Raw genomic sequence first — 22,080 nt, 5'->3', positions numbered from 1 at the left:
TGTGGTGTTTGATTCATTGTGTCACATTTTCCCATGTGAAAGTGGACCAGGAACCTTGGCATGGATTTGAGAGTCACTCTCATTTAACCCTAGAACCTTGCAGCACAATGAGAACCAGTGGCTGACCTATTTTATAAACCAAGCTGTGGTCAGCTTCAGATGCAAACGAGTAAGGATTTCACCATGGTGGCAAGCTTCTACTGAACCTGAACAGGACTGATGATACACACTCCCTCTTCCTACCTTTACATTTCAAACTTTGGTTGAAACTGCTGATTTTGTTGTTCTTATACCTTAAATGGGGGCCATATGGTGGAGTGGAAATAACCCCAAAGTGGAGTTAGTACTTATGGATGTTAGATTCTGCCACTAATTAGATTGCACAAGCTTTCCATATTATCAGGTTCACTTCCTGGATCTCAATTTCCTCATCTTTAAAATGAAGCTGTTTGACCAAATGATCTTTACCATCCTATCTGGCTCTAGGAGTCTGTGATTTTAAAGAGCTCTATTCATTTATTCAGAAACCATTTATTTGACCTTGTTATTTTCCAAAGGACCCTTAATACAAATGAAAATGTAAACAAAAAGAACACTGGTATTTTATTTCTGGAAATTTCTTTGGGGTAATCTTACCTTTAACACAAATTTTGCAACATTGTTTTCCCTGTAAGGTTCACAGGTCAGGCAAGGGAGCAGAAGACATCATAATTAATCTCAAGGGGACATTGGGAAGGCACACTTACCTTGTTAAAATAAAGTCTTCAATTAAGCTGTACAAAGAGAAAAGGAGAGTAAATTGGCCTTATTCAGTATTATCACCAAAATTCTTTTGGTCTTCATCACCATTAGCTGAATAGTACTGAATATAACCCCTTGTATGTAGATTACATGCAACGCTCTCTCGGAGGCTACTTTGGAACAGTACGTTCTATTGTGGTCCATGAGATAACACTTCTCCTGACTTCACACAGGCCTCCAGGTAACTTTCCTCAAAGCAGTCATTACAGACAAAATAGAAGTAGAATAGGTACAGTGAGCAAGAAATCCCAAACTTTCATTAAAACCCACTTTTGGCTCTTTTCTTAGAGGATCACAACATGAAAGGAGAAGGAAAAGAGAGGGCTTTCCAACTCTCACATTGAATAAATATTTTTTATTAGAGTGTGGAGATGTCTTTTAAACATTTGGAACCAGCTGAGACCAGGAAAATTACCTCTCATGTCTCCCACACTTATTTTTCTTCTTGACTTCTTTTGTGTGGTAACTTCTTGGCCTGTAAAAACTAATCTACAGCAAGAGACTCATCATTGTTCTATAGTCTTATCTATTATTACTAGAGGCCTGATGCATGAAGATTTGTGCAAGAATGGGCCTTCCTTCCCCTGGCTGCTGGCACCGCCTTCACTCTGGCCAGAGCCTCCATTCTGCCTTCCCACGCTGCCCAGAGGCCTTGAGTGGCTGGGCGGTGCCTGTGTATGCAAATTAACCCACCATCTTTGTTGGATTGATTTGCATACTCACTCCTGATTGGTTGGTGAACATTAAAAAATATGGTCAATTTGCATCTTTCTCTTTTATTAGTGTAGATTGTTGTTAAACCACCACTATCTGTTGGGATCAGTTGTTCTATTCCACCACCACCATTCATATTTCAGAAACACTTGCATGTCCATTGGAATGAGTACAGGTCCCTCTCCCCTCCTCCCCACCCCACTATCTGAAAGTTGAGAGTTTCTGTGAAACCTTCCTTAAGCTGAAATGGCCCACCACCTTAAGGCACATCTTGCTAAGGGATGCACAGAGTAAATCAAGATAAAGCACAGATGCTGACAGACACAATTCAAAGCTAAGGCAGCTTGATGCTTTATTGCTGAGTTCCTGGGAAAGGAGGTTGGTGTGCAGTGTGCACGCTGCTTCTATAACAGCTTGCTGCAAAACAAATGCAAAACACAATTTTCACCATTTTTTTCATAAATGCAAAAATCATTTTTGGATTTCTTTCCATTGGTGTAAACAGATACTAATGTTTTCGTAAAAGCAAAGCCTAGGCAGCCTTGGTCAGTTCAAGGGCTGAACGTGTGGTTGGGTGCCTTTGTACAATATCTGCCTGAACCTGGGATGGTTCAGCAACAAGACCTTCCTTCAACATCTTTGTAACCAGGTTAAACCGGTTCCAACTAATTATCCAATAAACAAGTTAATCTTCCTCTATATTGATGACACACTCAACTTAGGAATCGCCATTTATCTTCAGAAGTGGTATATATCTTTTAATTTAGCAGAGTCCCACAATAGCTCTGGGAACTAGAATTGCATTTGCATACCCATTTTTCAGATGATAAGGTTGATACTGGATAAGTTGTGATATTTTCCTGCCACTTCAGAGGGGAAGCCTGGACTTGGAGCTCATTTGATGTAGAGTGGCCTTACATCTCAGAGTGGCAGGTATTGCCACATTTGTTTGCACATAAATGAAAATGACACTCACACTTACAGTTTTCTATTCTATTTTTATTTTAAAGGCTCTTTTTGCTAACTCGATTTCCTTTTTGCATTATTTGCCAAATGGGCCCATCTACCTCTTGAAGTTGCAGAGAACAATAGAAACTGAGAGATTCCAAAAGGATCCTTACAGTTCTTGGTGTGATGGTATGTTTTTTTCTCTTTCTCCAGGCCCACCATCTGCTCCCCTAAACTTGATTTCAAATGTCAATGAGACTTCAGTGAACTTGGAATGGAGCAGTCCTCAGAACACGGGTGGCCGCCAGGACATTTCCTACAATGTGGTGTGCAAGAAATGTGGAGCTGGTGATTCTAGCAAGTGCCGACCCTGTGGCAGTGGGGTCCACTACACCCCACAGCAGAATGGCCTGAAGACCACCAAAGTCTCCATCACTGACCTCCTGGCTCATACCAATTACACATTTGAAATCTGGGCGGTGAATGGAGTGTCCAAGTATAACCCTAGCCCGGATCAGTCAGTGTCTGTCACCGTGACAACCAACCAAGCAGGTAAGAAGTGGATCCACTTTATTAAATGATCTAAATGTGCACATTATAGAGAAGGGGCTTGTGTTGATACCCATGAATGATATTAGAGTTCCAAAATTAAAGTAGAACTACATGGACCTAATTATAAACTTGTGAACTGTGTTATAATACAAAAGACTCTTAGATGAACATTTATTCATTCAATAAATAAATTTTTGGACATTAACTGCACAACACACCCTGTACTAGGAGGAGGTGATTAAATGAAGACCAAGACAGTGATTGAAATCAGATAACAGTCTAGTGAGCTGGGTCACTCCATGCTAGACTGCTCTTTTAAGGGATTTGGGCTGGCCATTTTAATCACAAGGTCCATGGTTGGACATTAGAGCATTTACAGATTATTTAGGATTATAAAATTGATTTTTACTAATCTGTATTGGTACATTTATATTTGCTGTAGTATATTTATATTTTCTATTCATGCTGTGTTACTGCTGCATGAATTGCAGAACTATTGTAAAATCTTAAATATCAGGTTTTTAAAAATGCAAAGTAGAATCTAGAATTCTAGGCTCCAGTCCCTGACCTACTCATCCCCATTCCTCCCCTGAAGAAGTTTCCACGCATCCTCATACTAATTTTCCATTCTGGATTTTCGCCACATGTTTTCCATTGCCGGCTCCCTGTTACTTATTTCTGGAGAGTTAAAGGGAACAGGAAAAAAAAACACAAAACTATAGTTTATCCTTTTGTGAGGCTCTTAAGAACAACAAACTTTGCTGGCAAAGCATTATAAATTGCCCACAATCCTATCACCTCTTCCTGCACTTTTCTCTTAAATGCATGTTTCAGTAAGTGCACTCAATAGTTAGGTAAAATATGTCTGTACTAATTGATCTCTAGTGAGAAGTATTCCAGTGTCCCGATCCAAAGCCATTATTTTTCCACTTTCCCCTGAACTCTCTAGAATAAATAAAAAGTTAAGACTTGGGGGAGATTTTGAACTGGAGCTAGAAAGGCACATCTTCCCCAAAGGCAGCTTCGGCGACACAAAGGTGACTGGTCTTTTAAAATATGTGGTATGAACTGATCATCTGGTGATGCTTTTGTCTTTAATTTCTGCACTTCCAGGTTGTGAATGCTATTAGTGGTCATTGGTTTTGTTTTTCTATAAAGACTAGAATGATTTAGGAGGTTCTAATGGCATTACAAGCACTCTGTGTGTGATGTCCAGTCTTTGATTAGTGCTCTTTCTGGGAGAATGCCCTGGAAATGCTGCATGCTGATCCTGGGAAATGCATTGGTGTCACTGGTCTGTCTGAGTTAGAAGGAGCCAACGAGGTACAGAGTGATCTTTGCACACCCTGGAGAGTCTGACTTGTGAGCCAATCGATATCCTTATGTTCAGCCTGAAGCACCTTTCCAGCTTTCCTCAAAACACATCACCGCTTCGTGTTCTTCACTGAATTAGAACTAGGAATGGAGACTTTGAGGCCTTAGTGTACAGGTGAGGTCATTCTCTTTGGCAGAGAACAGCCTCTGGGAGATGTGCTGAGGACAGGCTTGGCTCCCACAGACTTTGTGGGGAGACGTCTATGACTCTCTGTACACCTAAGGATTCAAGCCAAAGGATTATGTCAACCCCCGCCAGGCCAGAAGGGGCAAGGAATGGGAAGAAGACAGGCTAAAGATCCTCCCCTTACAATGAGGGGAGAAAACAGTCAAAGTTGGACTAAAAATGTAGGTGTAATTCTTTTAGATCTAGGAGAAAGGTGGACAGGGAATTCCTCTGACACAGTGAGGTTGTTTTCTCCGCCATGGTGAGCAGTCCTGGCAGGAGGTTTGCTGAATAGGACAAAATTCCAGCTCCTTATTTTAATTTTCATGAAGGGTGATGCTGGGAAGCTGTTCAAAATTAAAAATAAATCTTTCAATAAGGAGACCTCCTATGTGGCCAGCCAGAAAGCTTTTGCTTAGCCGCGTTGTATATGTGCACAGCCCTGCCTCATTATCCTACCATAATTTGGAGCTCACTAATTCAAAATCATTGGGGTAGTTTATCTTTGATTACCAAACCCTTTCTTCATAGTAGGGCAAATTAATAATGTAGGCCAAAATTTGGGTAAATGTAGCAGCCACAAACGCTATCAAAGCTCTCCTAAGCATATTTGCACATACACAATTGTATTCTAATTGTAACCGTTTCTATTATTTCATTAAATTAAATTCCTAAGGAACCTTTATGGGCAATGATGTCTCACTCTATGAGGAATACACAGAATCAATGAATATTAGCATTTACAACCTGGAGGCCACAAAGTTTTATGGCTCTCATTTTTGCTCAGTTTTCACAGGGTTCTTTCTCTTATCAGTAACATATTTAAGAACAAACACAAAACCTAGAATTCCTGGTTTTATCATCACCACCTCTGAGACCACAGATGAACAGCTCCATGAAGGTGGAATGACTCATCCAAGCTAATGTCAGAGCCAGTGACACTTGAAACCAGGGAGAGCTCCCTTCTTTTTAAATTATTACATAATTAATGGCACTCATATATTCTGCTTGGCATTCTCCCCATTTGTGAGAGCAGACTGGACGAGGAGGTGTAGCCGTAACTGGGCTTTGATCCTTTAGTTGTAGAATGTGGTGTGAATGGGCTGGTCTTCTCACATGGCTATTTAAATCACTCTAATCATTCTAACCTACATTTTACTGTGGTGTCTTAGGGGCTATTGACACCTTTCCCTCCCCTCCTGAGTTCAAACCCAATTGACCCAGAAGACAAGACAAAGGGAACTCAGAATGTCAGCTTTGTTGCTGATTAACTGATGAAAGAATGTCAGCTTTATATCTGTGGTCAAAAGGGCTAGCTAGCTCTAGTAACACTTACCCAGTGTCACCCCCAGACACTCTAGCCCAGCTGGCCAATTGTAGGCTCCCTTCCATATAAAACTTGCACCCCTAAGTTTGCCCAAATGGTCACTCTGTGCAGTTAGGCAGGTTTGAGAGAGCAGAGTAGGTGGAGCTAAGACAGGGGTGGGCAAACTTTTTGACTGGAGGGCCACAATGGGTTCTTAAACTGGACTGGAGGGCCGGAACAAAAGCATGGATGGAGTGTTTGTGTGAACTAATATAAATTCAAAGTAAACATCATTACATAAAAGGGTACGGTGTTTTTTTTTTTTTTTTTTTTTAGTTTTATTCATTTTAAACGGGCCGGATCCGGCCACAGGCCGTAGTTTGCCCATGGCTGAGCTAAGACATAGTTTTTCTCCCAAATTCTCTTCATGAGATAAGTCATCCCCACTCCCACCTCTATTCCAGGACCAGTGAGGAAGAGGTGGGGAGAGGGTGGTGGGTGGGAGCTCCAACTGAAGTTGCCCCGTACAAAAACAAGGTAATGGATGTTCTCCTTAGAATGCTTTTCAACATTAACGACCAAGAGGGACAGAGGGAGATTCCCCTTGCAAACTCTTATTTCCCTTTCTTCACTTTCTGTCCTCTGGCAACTGCTCTGCCTTTTGTTTAGAAGGAGATGGCTCTGATGTTTATGAAAAATGGATAAGCAGACTGCTGGGTGATTTGTTTTCTAGATGGCTTTCCTTTGGTTTACTTTTACTTAAGTGGACCATCTCAGGCAAATAAATACAGCATGTGTCACTAGGAGAGAGAAATGCTGTATAAATAAAATAAGGTTTTCCTGGCCGAGCAACAAAACTGTGAATATTTTTACTAAAAATGCTGTCATGGCTGCCAGCAGATCTTAATATCAGTGAGCCTGGTTTTACTGTGCACCCCCAGGCCCCCTCATCTGCCTTCCAGCTATGGGGCTGGACCATTCTCTAGGTTGTGTTATTTTAAATCCTTATGGAAATGCTATGGCTGATAATCTATACTAATCCCAAATTGTACTCAAGGGCAGTGATTTTTGAGTTTTATTTTGCATGTGACACTGTTCCAGATATCTCACAGTGAAATACATCTGCTAATCTCTCTTCAGCACAGCTGTGGTGTCCTAGTGACAAACATCTTAAAAACTCTGAGTTTGAAAGAGTTCAGATAGTTGATGGATTATATAATTATTTGAATCTAGCTGATCTCTAAGATCTTTTCCAATCCTAAAATTCTGTGATTCCAAGGACATAGACATGAGCTATGAGCATGAAGAAGGGGGGCTTATTGCTCTCTGACATTCAGAAACTGGCTCTAAAGGCAATTCCAAGAGTGGGAAAAATTCCAAAAATGCTTCAGCAGAATTATCAGAATACATCTGAATCCTGCCTTTCCTTTATCCCTTTAAGCCCCACCTTGCCAGACAAAGTATTTACTTCGAAGGGCAAAACAGTAAGCTAGTTGTACACCCACTATAGCTATTCCAGGCCCCTCTCCAGACATTGGGCAATGTCTGGGGACGTTTTTGGTTGTCCCAATTGGGAGCAGGGCATGTGCTATTGCATCTAGTGGGTAAAGGCCAGGGATTCTGCTAAACATCTTAAAATGCACAGGACTGCCTCTACAATAAATAATTATTCAAAATTCCTGTAGTGGCAAGACTTAGAAACTCTGCTCTGGTGCCATGTTTGAAAAGCAGAACTTGTGACTTCATAGCAGTGCCCCCCTTATAAGAGTTCTATAGTCAACCTGTCTTAGCTTGTTCCCATTGCTCTGGGCTGGGGCCCTCATGTTCTCACATTATTCTCAGAGGATAGGTAGTTAGAGAAGGCTCTTTGGGGCCTCTTGTGGAGAATCCCAATTGCTTTGCCCTTGGATGAACTGGTGCTGCTTGTTAGACTGGCCTTGTTCTCTAGGAAGACAATTTTTAAAAACTACCAGGAAACGCCACACCAACAATCAAGTGGCAAAACACCTCCTGGTGACGCCGGCACCACACATAGTAGATGTTTGTTGGTTAACACATTTATTTACAGTAATAACAATCAGTGAACTCTGTCGAGGAGTGAGAAATTTAATGTAACCAAAATAATGAGTAAAGAAAAGAAAATAACTAAGTACAAGAGGCATACTGTCTTTTATTGCTCAACTGGTAAGTTCCCATTCTCTCCCTCTCTGCCACCTTTTAATTAGACCTATTATGTTATTTGAGTGAGATAATGGAGAACAGTGGGAATTCTCATCCCTACTGGGTATAATTGCTACCTGCCTTCCAGATAGTAACAGGAAAGCTTCAAGGAGATGGTGGGAGAAAAGGAAGCATCTTAGAGCAACCAGTTAGGTAATGTGCTCTAGGCTTGGTGGCCCTGGGTAAGGGGGAACTATTGCGTAATTATGCCTAAGGGTAGAAAGGAACATGAAAGATGCCAGGAAGTCCAGTTTGGCCTGATTTGAAAGGCATTGGAGCACAAAGTCAGACTGTAATGGTTCTGAGGGATAGTGCTTGTGTGGGCCTTAAGTGTGGTTTGAGATCACAACAAACAGAGACATCCTGGTGATCTTGAGAATGGAAATGGTATATTAAACCCAAATGAGCTGTGGCCAGGACCAAGGCTTTTCTGTAAGCTTGGAAAAGAAGGGGGGGGAGCTCTGTTGATATTTTTGAGGCACAAATCTCCAGTTTCTGTTAGTGCCCTAGAGTGGGGTTGGCAAACTAGGACTCAGAGGCCAAATCTTGATACTCCACCTGGTGTTGTGCAACTCACTAAGAATGGTTTGTCTATTTCCAACATGTTGAAAATAATCAAAGGAAGAGTAACATTTTGTGACATTTTGCAATTACATAAAATTCTAATTTCAGTATCCATAAAGTTTTATTGGAACAAAGCCCACTAATTTGTGTTGTCTAAGGCTGCTTTTACAGGACAACCGCAGACTTGAGTAACTTCAAGAGAGTGAGTGGCCTTCGCAGGGAACAGACAGGGTGGAGCTAAAGTGGGTTTACAGCTGATTGTACAGAAAATAATACAATGATCAATAATTAGTAATACAAGAATAAACACTGTGTTTTTCCTACTCACAACTATAAACCTACTTTTGCCACACCCTGTATTAACCATCCCTGATGGACAGTGAGAAAGGAGGTTGAAAAGACGGTGATGCCCTTGCTGGTGTGGCTCAGTTGGCTGGGTGTCATTCCCTGCACCATAAGGTTGCCTGTTTGATTCCCAATCAGGGCACATGCCCAGCATTGCAAGCTCTATCCTGGGTAGGGGTTATGCAGGAGGCAGCTGATCGATGTTCTTTCACTTGCATCAATGTTTCTCTCTCTCTCTCTCTCTCTCTCTCTCTCTCTCTCTCTCTCTTCTCTCTTTCTCTCCTCTTTTCTTCTCTCTAAAAATCAATAAAAAAATTTTTTTTAAAAGAAAAGATGGTGAAATGTTAGTATCATTTGTTGGAACCAGCTCAGCAAAGGGTATGGTAGACCATCATTTAGCTTAATCTCACAGTTGACACAGTTTTGATATTTGGTAAGACCCCTTCTATTTTAGAGGCTTTGAAGATAGGAACAAGATTTCACAAAAATAATTAGGTTTTCAATACGCCTTTGCTTTCTTGCACGGCACATCTTTTCCCAGTGACGCTTGGGTTAAGTGCACACTGGGGAGCATGCTTGAGTCGCCTCAGGAGGCAGTGTTGATTCTCTTGCAAACGTGCATTCTTAGCACTCACTGTTGTATGGTTCCTACATGTTGGCAGCAATTTTCTTTTTAAGTAATAATATGTGCTGCTCTTTCCCATGTCTCCTCACCAAGATGATTTCTGGTTTGCCTTTGATCTCAAGTGAATCATGTTATATTTTTCTTCTAAGAAATTTAAAGGCAAAACACATGATGAAACTAGTGAAATCTGTAAGTCAGAAATCTTTCCAAAGACATTTTAAAATCTTTCAAACAAATCATACAGCAATTGCTTTGAGGAGGTTTGTTGAAAAGTTGTTTGCACATCCTCAGAACAGCTGACTCTCCAACAACACAGGCTTCAACTGCATAGGTCCACTTATGAGGGTTTTTGTTTTTGTTTTTCAGTAAATACTGTAGAGATATTTTCTCTTATGATTTTCTTTTTTTTAAATATATTTTATTGATTTTTTACAGAGAGGAACAGAGAGGGATAGAGTTAGAAACATCAATGAGAGAGAAACATCGATCAGCTGCCTCCCGCACACTCCCCACTGGGTATGTGCCCACAACCAAGGTATATGCCCTTGACCGGAATCGAACCCGGGACCCCTGAGTCCGCAGGCCGATTCTCTATCCACTGAGCCAAACTGGTTAGGGCCTCTTATGATTTTCTTAATAACATTTTCTTTTTTCTAGCTTAATTTATTGTAAAAATATAGCATTTAATACGAATAACATACAAAATATATGTTAATCGACTATTTATGTTATTGATAAGACTTCCAATAAATAGTAGGCTCTTAGTTACTTATGGGAAGTCAAAAGTTACAACTGGATTTTTTATTGCAGGGGAGAGCTCAGTGCCCCTAAGCTTCCCCACATTGTTCAAGGGCCAACTGTGGTTAATATGTCATTGTTGGGACAAGTCTCTAAAGTAGAAGCTGGTTTGAAAGTCCTTTCTGTGCCTGAATAAACACACAATGGCTTCAGAGAAGCCAGCCTGTGGATGTTCCCATCGAAAACTCTGATCCAGTCAAGGGCTCCTCATGTTGTTCACCATGCCTAGGAAATGTACATTTTAAAAACATGTTCAATTTTTTAAAGGGAGTAGTTTCTTGATTCTAACTTTATACATAAACCAATTTTATGTTCATGGAATATTGTTACTACCCCCTCATTGTTATGCAGACTCACTCATTATGATAATAATTAAGAATACTATAGACCTGTTCATATACAATGATACAGGCTTCTGGTGTGTGGCACCAGGATTCGTGAATTTGTATTCAGGGTGGGTACTACACATCCTGGTAAGGAGAAATAAATCAAAGCCTTCCAAAAGAACCTTCTAAATTATCCAGCTTCAAGGTTGACTGAGCAGCATAGACAAATGTCTATAGAACCTAGTGGTAATTATTGCATATGAATAAAAAATGGGTTGCATTTCTTTTTAAGATGAGAATATTTCACTGTAGAAAAATGAAAGTTGTATTTATACACCCAGGACTGAGAACTCTATTTTTCCTGACTCCTTCCCCTTCCCTCCTACAGAAACAGGCACATAGGTTCATTTGTGAGAAGGAAAATTCATTCAGCAGCATTCACTCTAAACACTTGACAGTCTTATTTTGATTTGCGTTTTATTTCTGAGTTGTGCTTGTTACTTCGAATGCTACTGCCAACTTTTACACCCTCTGGGGAAGCCATCAAGGGATTTGAAAAAAGCAGTGCCCAACTGAGATGAGAAATGAACAGGGCAGGGCAAGCAAAGATTTTAGATGGGCTTCTGAATTGTCTAGATGTCACTCCAACTGGCTAAATTAATTACTGTCTCCTCAGAGGAGTCAGAGGAGACTCTGGACTCCAGTTCACAATGGAGCATCAATAAAAAGATCCAGAGAAACTTTATCAAAGCTTCCATTAACCCCCTACTGATGTCTTTAAAGAGTTTTTTCCTTGAAACACCAGGAAAACCAAGAGCCATGCTGCAGGACTAATCCTGCATTGAGAGATCTGAAATCTACAGGAACTAATTAAGATTCTTGTCCATGTCATCCCGATATACAGAGCTTTCGCTGAATTTCAGCATTCATGAGCTGTTTTCATGTGGGTTGCCCAATACGGGAGCATCCCACATACTGTATTTAGGTGAAGACTTGTGTGTTCTTTTTTTTTTTTTTTTTTTTGGTTTTGTTTTTTAGGTTTTACATTTTAAACTGTCAAGATAAGTAAGGTTTAGCTCTATCCATCAGCATTTAAAATATCTCTTTTTAAATGGCTTTCCCCAGTATCTACCTTTTGCCACGAAACACACACACACACACACACACACACACAGACACACACACACACACACACACCTTTTTCATTACTGTCTTTGCCAGAAGAATGAAAAAGATTTCATAGGCTGTCTCAAAACTGAAGTAACAGAAAAAAGAGAGACGATGGCAGACATCAGTGTGGTCTCATGCCTAGTGAACACTGTGGCTTTCATTGGGAAATCTCACTAATGATTTGGTCCCACGCATGAAGGTCAGTGCCCAGAGTGCTGGACAGTCAGCAAAATGTCTGCCAATCATGGAAGAACCACATCTTGTACTCAATTCCTTCTTTCTCTATTCTGATAAACGGGTCAGTCGGCCCTAATGAACTTTACTGTGGCATTCCTGAAGGATCTTTTGTTGTTGTTATAACAAAGCACAAGGACTCCGTTCTAAAACACAATCTATTTAAATTATCTTATGGGTGAAGTGGCAGTGATTTGAAATATTTGTTCTATTTTGCTCTCACTCTTGGAAGGAGAGGGGGACAGAAGAAGAGGAAGGGTGGACTGCTCCCTTTTGCCTGGTGTCTTCCAAATGACCATCTATGTACGTGCATTTCTCAGGCAGTCTGGTCCTCACTGTCAAAAAGGTTGTGGATAGATTATTAAAAACATCTTATCTAGGAAACTTTTGTCAGTGACTAGTGCATACAAAGAAGACTTACATATGTCACTGTAGCTTCTCAGTGGGTGCTAAATAGGGATCTGCCACCAACAGGCTCATTGTGCATAACAAGCTTGGACAAGGTCCATCCATTAGAACAAACACTGAAAGGGGCAAGATCACAATGACTCCCTGGAGAGTTGGTATTGTCTAGATAACATACTGCAAGCTGTAAATCTGCCTCCTGAATCAACCCTATTTTTTTTTTAGCATAATAAGTGTTTATTTTGAGCATAGTAAGTGTGAAGGTAGATGAGCACAGAGCTTCCTCCACGTTCCTTTATCAAAGTCAGGGTCACAACATACAAACACACTGATTTTGAATATGCAACAGACTGAGAGCTTAATTAAGTGTTCCTTCCACTCTCTAAGATAATCAGGGACTTTTTAAAATCTGATATTTGCAGAAAACCCTGAGAGTTGCTGGTGGAGCCCCTCCTTGTGTGGGATTCCCCTGAATCTGGTCCTGGTCCTCCAGGAGAGTGTGATTTTAGGAAACTTCTAGGAGGATGCTTTTGGAAGCTTGGGGATTCTTGGAGCTAACATCATTTTATTTCTCCCCATTTAAAATAGGAGCAGAATTGTGATTACAGCATGTAATTGGGATTCTTGTTTCTTTGTTTGACATTGAAAGCAAGGAATCGAATAGAGCCAAATATCTCCCTTGTGAAAAGTGAGAGTATCTTTTTCTAACCAGGAACAGTGGCCATAGAATTTAAAAACCACACATTGGGTCTGTTTCTATTTTGCTTGTTAGATAGAGAGCGAGCAGACAACTCTGGTGGGGGTGAGGGGGGATTGGCAGGTGGAGGGATTGAGCAAAAAAGAAATAAAAAAAAGAAAGAATTCATGGACCCCCGAACAGTGTGGCGATTGCAGGGGTGGGCGTGGATGGAGGTGGATAGGATATAGGGGGGAATAAATGGTGATGGAAAAAAAAATAAAATAAACACACATTATTTTCACAGACCTTATTACAGACACCAATGCTGAGTAGTCAGCTAATTCACATGTGGCTTTAAGAGGCTGATAATATAGTTAAGGAATCTTTATGTAACAAAAAGTATATTGTTTAGGAAAAATGGTAGATGCGAAGACCTTTAAATCTCATTGTTAACTTCAAGGGTATGACTTTAATTGTACATATTCTTTGGGTGGTGGCTTTTTCTCCTTCTCCCCACCTCTTTTTGTTTCAGAACACACACTGAATCCTCCCATAAAACTGCCCACTGTGTGCTGAAGCCCTGCTCCAATGTCCTTCTTGGAGATCATACTAGGGGGCTATTTCTAAGTGAAATGTTGTTCTAATGAAGTCCTTCCAGTATTTACAGATTGACTCCTGGGTGGAGCCAATAATACTGAATTTCACACTTCAACAAGTTGTGTTAAAGAAAGGTCCCAGTGAGATGCTGTGAACCTTCTAGTTAAAAAAAAATTTCTTTTCAAGTCCTAAAAAGTTACCACTTTCCTAATACATTCTTTGTTATTCTTCAGGACTATGAAAGTCATCTTGAATTCTCAAGCACAAATCCAGTTGAAGACATCTATTGGCCTTAATACTATTTTAAAATTTAATAGCTCTGGTGTTTCAGCCTTGGTCTCATAATGCCTGTAGGAGTTTAAACTATCTGGCACATACAATTCATGTATCTGGCTGATACCCCCAATTTTTTTTTAAATTAATCCTATGGTTGCAGATTCCCAAGCTTAAAATTCCTTCTCATAAATTATGCTCCTTCTCTTAACCTCTGTCATAGCTTTAAGAGAATTGGCAAAAAGATAGAGTTTCAAATAGGAGGCTCGCAAGAGTATCATTTCATGGCCACGTTTTTGAGAGCATAGCATGTGGTGACCATTTGTATATGAAGCATTTTCAAAATGTGCTGGTTGTAATTTAACCCAAAGGTCTCTGAATCTCTTCTCTCTACTTACCAGTCACTTCTTTGTGCTTGTCTACATAGCAAGCAAGAAACTGGACAGGAAATAATTGGCTACAAATAAAATGAAGGCTTCCTTAGGTAGTACTAAAAACCAGCTTCTCAGCATTCTATGGTTCCTGGATATTTTCCCCTAAATATTTTGATACCTTGTGTTCAAAACTTTCGCAGACTTCTATGCAGTGAAACCAAAAAGTGAAACCAAATGGATTAAAATGGAGAGTCTTAATGCTTCCCCACAATGGCCTCCTCTCTCTCTCTCTCTCTCTCTCTCTCTCTCTCTCTCTCATCTCTATCTCTATCTCTTTATCTCTCTCACTTGCAACATTCTATTTAACATCCATGGTCATCACTTCTCAGCATTTAGCCTTTGTTCTTTAAGTCAAACAACATTTGAACTGGGAAAAATTCTGAGTTGTATAGAACACACAGATTTGCAACTAAAATTATATTGGAATGCTCCCTCTGCCTATCTCACCCTGTGGGTGATCATCTGTAGCCTATAATTTTATGCCCTTTATGCTTTGTCAGGCATTTTTTTATTTCTATCCCCCCCTCTATTCTCTCTATGCATTTCAAAATGAAATAAGAAAAAAACAAAGATGAATTACTAAAACGTAGTTTCAGAGATAAAAATATTAACAGCTGGTGAAAAGGCTTACAAGTTAAGGAGCTTATATGATCAATTTATGTATACCACAACTTTTTTTGAGCCACTGATGTGGTTCTTTTAAACAACCATTAGGAAAAGTAGGTATCCTGTTCCAACTGTATATGTGATGGGAAATTGGATGGCTTAGGAGATGACTAATGGGACTCTGGACCTTTCTGTCTTTAGGTCACCTCCTTGAATCTGGACTCCATCATAAGTGGTCCAAGGCCCGACCATCTGGCAGCCACTGAGTGGCTATGGTAATGGACTTGGTCTTGGTCCAGGTCTTAGTCGACAGGTGTTCACATCATAAGTGACACTAATTGACTTCCTAGTCTTTCAACTTGGAAAACGATGGTGGACCATCACTGTGACGGGGATGGAAGGAGTTATTCATGTTATACTCAGACTCCATTGAAAGCCTAGGAACTCACCACCTTGAGCTAGCACCAACCTGGCACCTTGCAAATATTGTACTTGTCTCTCATGGGTTCCATTAGCCTCATAAGTAAAATAAAAAAAATTAAAATCTAATTTCAAAAGATTTTCAATAACTTAGAATGGCTAATGCTGCTTTCCTGAGGTTACATAAGCATCGTAGATTGAGGCTTTTCTTTTCATTTTGTGTTATAGTGATTAGATGCCTTCTATGAAAACTATATATAAGGGGGGAAAAAGAAAATTGGATTCTGGGCTTCTATGATAATATCAGTCAGGCTATCTGCTTTTATTTTTAAAATTTTTTTTCTTTGTTTGCTTTGGGGTTGATTACCAGGTCATAGCTATGAATAAGTTATGAGTGATGTGCTCTTTGATGAAGAATTTAATAAGGCTATTTTCAATGCCCTTGTAAGATGGCCACCAATGTGAAAAACTAACTTTGAGACTCTTTTATTAACATGAATTTCAAAGCATGGAATTCAAGAAACTTTGGTTGTTCCAGTTCTGTGAATCCAGAGTAAGTTACCATTTATTCACTCTCACTTGGGGACATGATTTGAGGGTAACTTGCTGAACTTGAAGGAGATTTTTGGTAGTGTACTAGTATTAGTAATATTTTGCCCCCTCAAGTTTCCTAGGATTATTTAATGACATTTTATAAAACGACACAAATGATCCGGGTGTCCCTGTAGCAAGTGGCAAAACCACACTTGAATTAGTTATCACAGTTAAAAAGTAAAGATGACAACAGCCACGTAGGATCTATTTATTGAAGCAGACAGGCTCTTTTAGTGGCATGATCAATGTCTTACCTCTTTCTGAAAGGCTTTTTAGGGGTAGGAAATTGTAATGAACAAGGTTTTTTATTGGTCCATTTCTGGAGCAGGCTTTTAAGCATTTCTGCCTGTAAATGAAGCAACCTGAGTGTGGAAAGTAAAAGGCAAGAGCAGAGATTTACTGGGTGCATCTATCATCCTGGCTTTTAGTGTATGTGATTAATACATCTTTAATTGGGGGCTGATCTAGACGCTTTGGGTGTCAGAAAGCTAAATGTTACAGCATTGTCTCACGGTTCCTCACGCAGCAGGACGATTAGCAGCTGTCTGAGTAACAAAGAGAACCTGAGGCCCACAGCACAGCCTTTATTTTCCAGATTTGGAATGCCTAAAGCTCTCCAGTGGAGTCGACAGCTAGAGGAACAGAAGCCTTAATTCACAGCCGCAAATCCTTTTCTCCTCTCTGTGCTATATTTCTGCTAAAGAGAACCTTTCCTTTACACCAACCTTATTCTAGATTATTTTGGAGGGCATTGTTGATCATGGAGGGGCTCACTTTGCCTAGACATCTTCATCCTGTCTAACCAAGACACCTACCAAATAATTTCAATTAAGAATCTATACTAGATAGATTTCAACATACGGAGGCGTATTGAGACAATTCCTCTTCCTATGTTTATTTCATTTTTCTGTTGTTGCTGGCTTTGCTCCATCCATTTTCTTATCTTGAAGCACTTGTCTTTCTCAGGCTAATTCTTATAAATTGCCTTCCAGAGGAAAGACTTGTTTTCCTGTTTGCTTGGAACCGGCATTCTTATTTAACAGGAAATACACACTGGGTCCTGCCATGTTTCTGTTGGCAAGTGCTGGGCTCTCCTTGTCAGAATCTGCCAACAAATTTCTTAGCAAGCAAATAGAAAGTAAAACAAGCAGCTCTCAGACAAAACAGAAGACACACTTGAACTGCAGCAGAGACACTTGGGTGCTTCTTAAGTCATTCCCAATTCATTCTGGGGGACGTGGGTCTTAGTTTTGAGATGGACTGTCACTCACTTGTAATTCTACAAGTAATGGTATGCCTGTACATGTAGTAATGCTAATTCAAGATAGTAGCTATTTTAAAAAGTAAAACAGTCCTTTAAGTAAAGAATTTTCTTCACTACAGAGAGCAAGGGTTACTGTATGACTTGGGTATCAAGCCTAGTGATTAAATAGTCGCCCCCCAACCCAAGCCTTAATTTACAAAAAGTTAGATCATTCATGATATCTTTAGATCTATACCTATGGTGTTAACTAAAGATTTTGTCTTTATGGTGTCTTTCTAAAATAACTTGAATACTTCACCTTCAGTATTCTTAGTTAATATTTGTATTTGTTTTTAATAGTTTTAGTGTGAAATACATACACATAGGAAAAATCAGGTTCATGTGTACAGTTAATAAATTATTGCAAGGCAAACTTCGGGCCAAAGAATATAACATTGCTTACCTTTCATTGCTTTCTACTTCTTCTCTAACTCCAAATACTATTATTTTATTTTGTAATTGATTTTTTTTTAGTTTTAAATGATTCCCTTTTTAGCTCTTTAGGTAGTTCTGATATGATCAGTGATCATGTCTAATTTACCTCTAGGTTTCCAGCAACTAAGAATATACATAGATACCCAACACATTGCAGACTCAGATTGCTCTGTTACTGATGCTGCTGTTGATGCTGTGGGAGAACAAGCCATTTAACATTCAAGTCTCTAACTTCTTACCAGTGATAGGAGAGACTAGAGGCTTTTTTATAGATTAGTGCTTGAAAAGTGGGCTCTAGGACCTGACTTTTGAATTCACCACTTATAAGCTGTAACTTGGGACAAACTATGCAAACTGTGTATACTTTATTTTCCTAATCTATAAAATGGAAATAATAATAGTATCTATCTGCCTCATAGTTTTGTGTGTGTGTTTTTTGTGTGAGGATTATATAAACTAATCCATGCAAGGTATTTACCACAATAGTTATTCAGTAAGTGCTAATTCAGTATGTGTGTTATCATAGACATGTAATATATGGAAAGAGGATCACATGCTTTTAAGTCAAGTAGACTAGATTTTAAAACTGAAATTCTATAGCTTTGGTTAAATTATTTAATTTCTTTGTGCTCTGTGAATTTCCAGGTATGAAATCAAACATGATAATTATAACTTCTTCAGAGAGTTTCAAGGATTAAATAATTTTAAGGATGTGAAAGTGCCTTGCAGAGGAAGCCAACAGCATTTTTTTGCTCGTTCTCTGTTTAGCTCTGATTCACATAGCCCAAATTTTTAACTGTGCAAGCTGTTACTGTGCAATGAAGACTAAGTGAACTCTCTTCTGAAAAGAAAACTCAACCAAGCCATTTTGAGAACCCCACAGTCTGTTCCCCTTTAACATTAAAACAAGCTCGGCTCAATATTTCAGCCCAGTGTTGTGTGATTCTGTTACAGTCCTTCATGTTAGCAGACCTGTGGCTATGATTGTGTCCCTGCAAAGCTGCACAGTTGGCTCCTGCCTTGCTAACCTCAGGGGCAGCACTCACCAGTGTGTCACAGATGTGTGGATATATGCTCACCGTGAATGCCCAGGAGCTGGCGTTTCTAAGAGGGAACCTGAAGGCCATTCAGGCAGCTTTAAACTGAAGCTCAAGCTTCTGTAGGCCACAATACTACCATGTTTTAGTTATTTATTATATGAAAATGTCACTATAGGAACATACTTATTTTTTGCTGACTGGGCTTCACTTTATTTTAATGGGTCCTTGTTGTAACCCCAATGTCAGTTAGTAGGTTAATGCAATAGGAAAGTATTTCTTGATCAACTTGTATGCAGTTAGTGGTGCTGAGAGGAGGGTCAGTGAGGGGCTTCCAAGATGGAACTGGGCAGCAGCTGGCAGATTGTGGGCTAAAGAGAATGGAGAGTCCCAAGGGAGCTATGTTTATGCATCAGGACTAGAAGAAATTAATCTCTTCAACCCACATTCCATGGCCCAGAACTCATTCACATAAACTGCCCTGCATGCTAAGGGGTCTGAAAAATGTAGTCCTTGCCTGAGGAGCTCCATCCCAGGTAACAGTCTTTATGGGAATGGAACTCACATCTTTGGACAGTTAGTTACATAGGCCAGCCCCAACACCTTCAACTTCCTGATGCAAACACTTAACCTAATGGCTACGAAGAACATTATTTGAAACTAGAGGCCTGGTGCATGAAATCTGTGCCCGGGAGGGGGGTGGGTCCCTCAGCCCAGCTTGTGCCCTCTCACAGTTAGGGACACCTTGGGGGATGTAGTAGTGCACCGAGTGGCAGGTGGGCAAGGAGGAGCCTGAATTGGGGCTGGGCACCATGCCAGTAGTGCTTATCCTGGCCCACTGTACCTGCTGCCACAGAGTTGGGAGAGGCTCCCATTGTGGCAGCTGTGCTCGCCAGCTGTGAACCCAGCTTCTGGCTGAGCAGAGCTCCGTCTGTGGGAGCATACTGACCACCAGGGGGCAGCTCCTGCATTGAACATCTGTCCCCTGGTGGTTAATGCGCATCATAGAGACTGGTTGTTCCAGTCATTCCGCCATAACGGTCGCTTAGGCTTTTATTATATAGATGTGGTTAATAGTTCCCTATAAAGGATTTATCTAAAACTGCCACCCATTTCTCAGGAAAAATAATTAAAGTAAGAGTGTAATTTAAATGATTTGTAGTCTTACTCTTGAATCACTTAATTAAAGCATCCTTAGTGTTCCAAAATCAGATTCCAAATGTCATTGGGAACATGGGTCTGTTGTATCCTTCAGTAAGTGTTACTGTGGCCTGCTTTTATTATAGTATTTGTTTAAAATAGACTGTATGTGTTGACCTTGGATATCATTGTGTGGGGAAAAAAGCACCCATACACCTTTAGTATAAGCTTAATTAATATTAATATTTCTGTATTGAAATATACATGAACTTCATTTAATTCAGAGCCTTCTAAAAATTTCAACTGAGAATTTGGTTCTAGGTCTTTTGTTGAAGGAAAATAATTCCATATCAATTTTGGAACAATCAAGTTTTTCTATACCTGCTGTTGATTGCTTGGTGGGTTTTAAAACCAGTTTCAGTTCTTGACTATGAGGAAACGTGCTTAGGTGTTTATTAACAATACATCAGTTAGAAACGGTGGGTGCAAAGCTGAGATTTTATAACATCAGTGACATATACAAAGGGGGTGGATGGGGATTGAGTCATTTAATGCTTTTTATCTAAAAAATAGCAGAGGGCTATTGAACGTAGTGCAAAGGAGATTGTGTGTATAGGAAAGCCCTCTGTACACTATGGAGTACCACAAAATACTGCAGTGAAAACAATTGACTCCTTGCTCTTTGGCACCATAGGTAGTGTAAAGCCCAGAGAAATCCTTCCCTCCCTTTGGTGGGATATGGAAGAAAGCAATTAATATTAGCACCCAGAGTTCTTAGCATCTCTGTGACGGCAAAACCCTTCATCACAAGGATATCATTAGTGCTCTGAAGCATTTAATTTGGATGCTTGACAGAATTTTAAAATGCACAAACCTTTGATAAAGAACAAATCCGAGCTGTGGCGTTGAAATGAGAAAGAAAGGGGGAACAAAAACCACCTTAAGCTCCGAGTAATTAAATTTAAATATGCTATTTGCATTAAGCAGGGAGAAGTATAAACTGTGGGCTTATCAGTGGAAGACCCCTCCAATAACCATCATCTCTTTAAATTCAGGTCCCAGGGAGGGGAAGCTAGCCTGCTGTGGTTAAGAAGTCATTTTCCCTCCAAACCTTGGCCATTGTGAACTGCTGACATCCATGCTTTAGGTTTCTTGACTTCTATAAAGGGCTTTTTTCACCCTTCCTTGCCCACCGGCCAGAGACCTTTCTTCGCCTCTGTCCGCTTCCTTCCTTATTCCCTCCACCCACCTAATTTGGGCCAGTAGTGAAATGCAGTCTGTTTCAGCTAATTCACCCCTCCCCAGATGCCCCAAACTGTTGTGAATTCACTGCTTGTGATGCTGGACCCCCCCCCCCCCCCCAAAATGGTTTTATAGCCCACAAGTGGAGGTTTGAAGTGAATCCGCCCTCCCTTTCTTTTCTCCGTATCTCTTTTCCTCTTCTCCATTCCACTTGGGTGTCACAGGGACCAAACTGCTGCAGTAAAATGACTTGTAGGTGTTTAATGGCAAGTCATTGAGGAAGTGAATAAAAGAAAATTACAGCATTCACACCAGTGGGGAGCAAGGAGAACTGCTGAGCTTTTTAACCAAAGAAAGTTAAATTTACCATTTTCTTAAAAGGAGCCACCTCTGTTTGACATCAAAGCATATCCTGTAATTCTTCCTTGGGAAACGGACCACTGTTAGAAAGTCATGATCCAGCCCCTAATCTGTGCTGTTTCTGTTTATCGAAAACACACACAGAGATAAAACCCACATGTGCCTTCTGGGTGCATTGTGGTCTGCTCTTAAACCAAACGGAACCACAGGCACATGGCAAATGGGGATTCCATTTGGAAAACCTCCTCTGTTTCTCAGGGATATGTCAAATTTTGAATATGGAATAGTTTGGGGGAAGGGGAGTTTATCTTGGCTTTCTAATAGAAAGCTCAGATCATTTGACCTCCAAGCTTTTGTGAATTGTTTCTTTTACCCTCTTAGGTTTTGCTCCATCTTTAAAAATTATATTTTA

The 22,080-nt window shown here is 40.2% G+C and overlaps 1 protein-coding gene across 3 annotated transcripts in view; it reads left to right on the top strand.

Annotated features, from left to right (window-relative positions):
- EPHA4 (EPH receptor A4) overlaps positions 1-22,080 on the top strand; it is a 134,651-nt gene that overhangs the window by 72,922 nt on the left and 39,649 nt on the right. For all 3 annotated transcript variants that reach the window (XM_070422231.1, XM_070422232.1, XM_070422233.1), the window contains exon 5: positions 2,677-3,015. In XM_070422231.1, coding sequence (XP_070278332.1) covers positions 2,677-3,015 — 339 coding nt within the window. The remainder of the gene's footprint in view (positions 1-2,676; positions 3,016-22,080) is intronic.

Source organism: Myotis yumanensis, unplaced genomic scaffold (assembly GCF_028538775.1).
Source record: "Myotis yumanensis isolate MYYU_CA2020_CCGP unplaced genomic scaffold, mMyoYum1.0.hap1 SCAF_8, whole genome shotgun sequence".
Classification (NCBI taxonomy): Eukaryota; Metazoa; Chordata; class Mammalia; order Chiroptera; family Vespertilionidae; genus Myotis; species Myotis yumanensis.
This window is presented reverse-complemented; position numbering and strand designations above follow the sequence as displayed.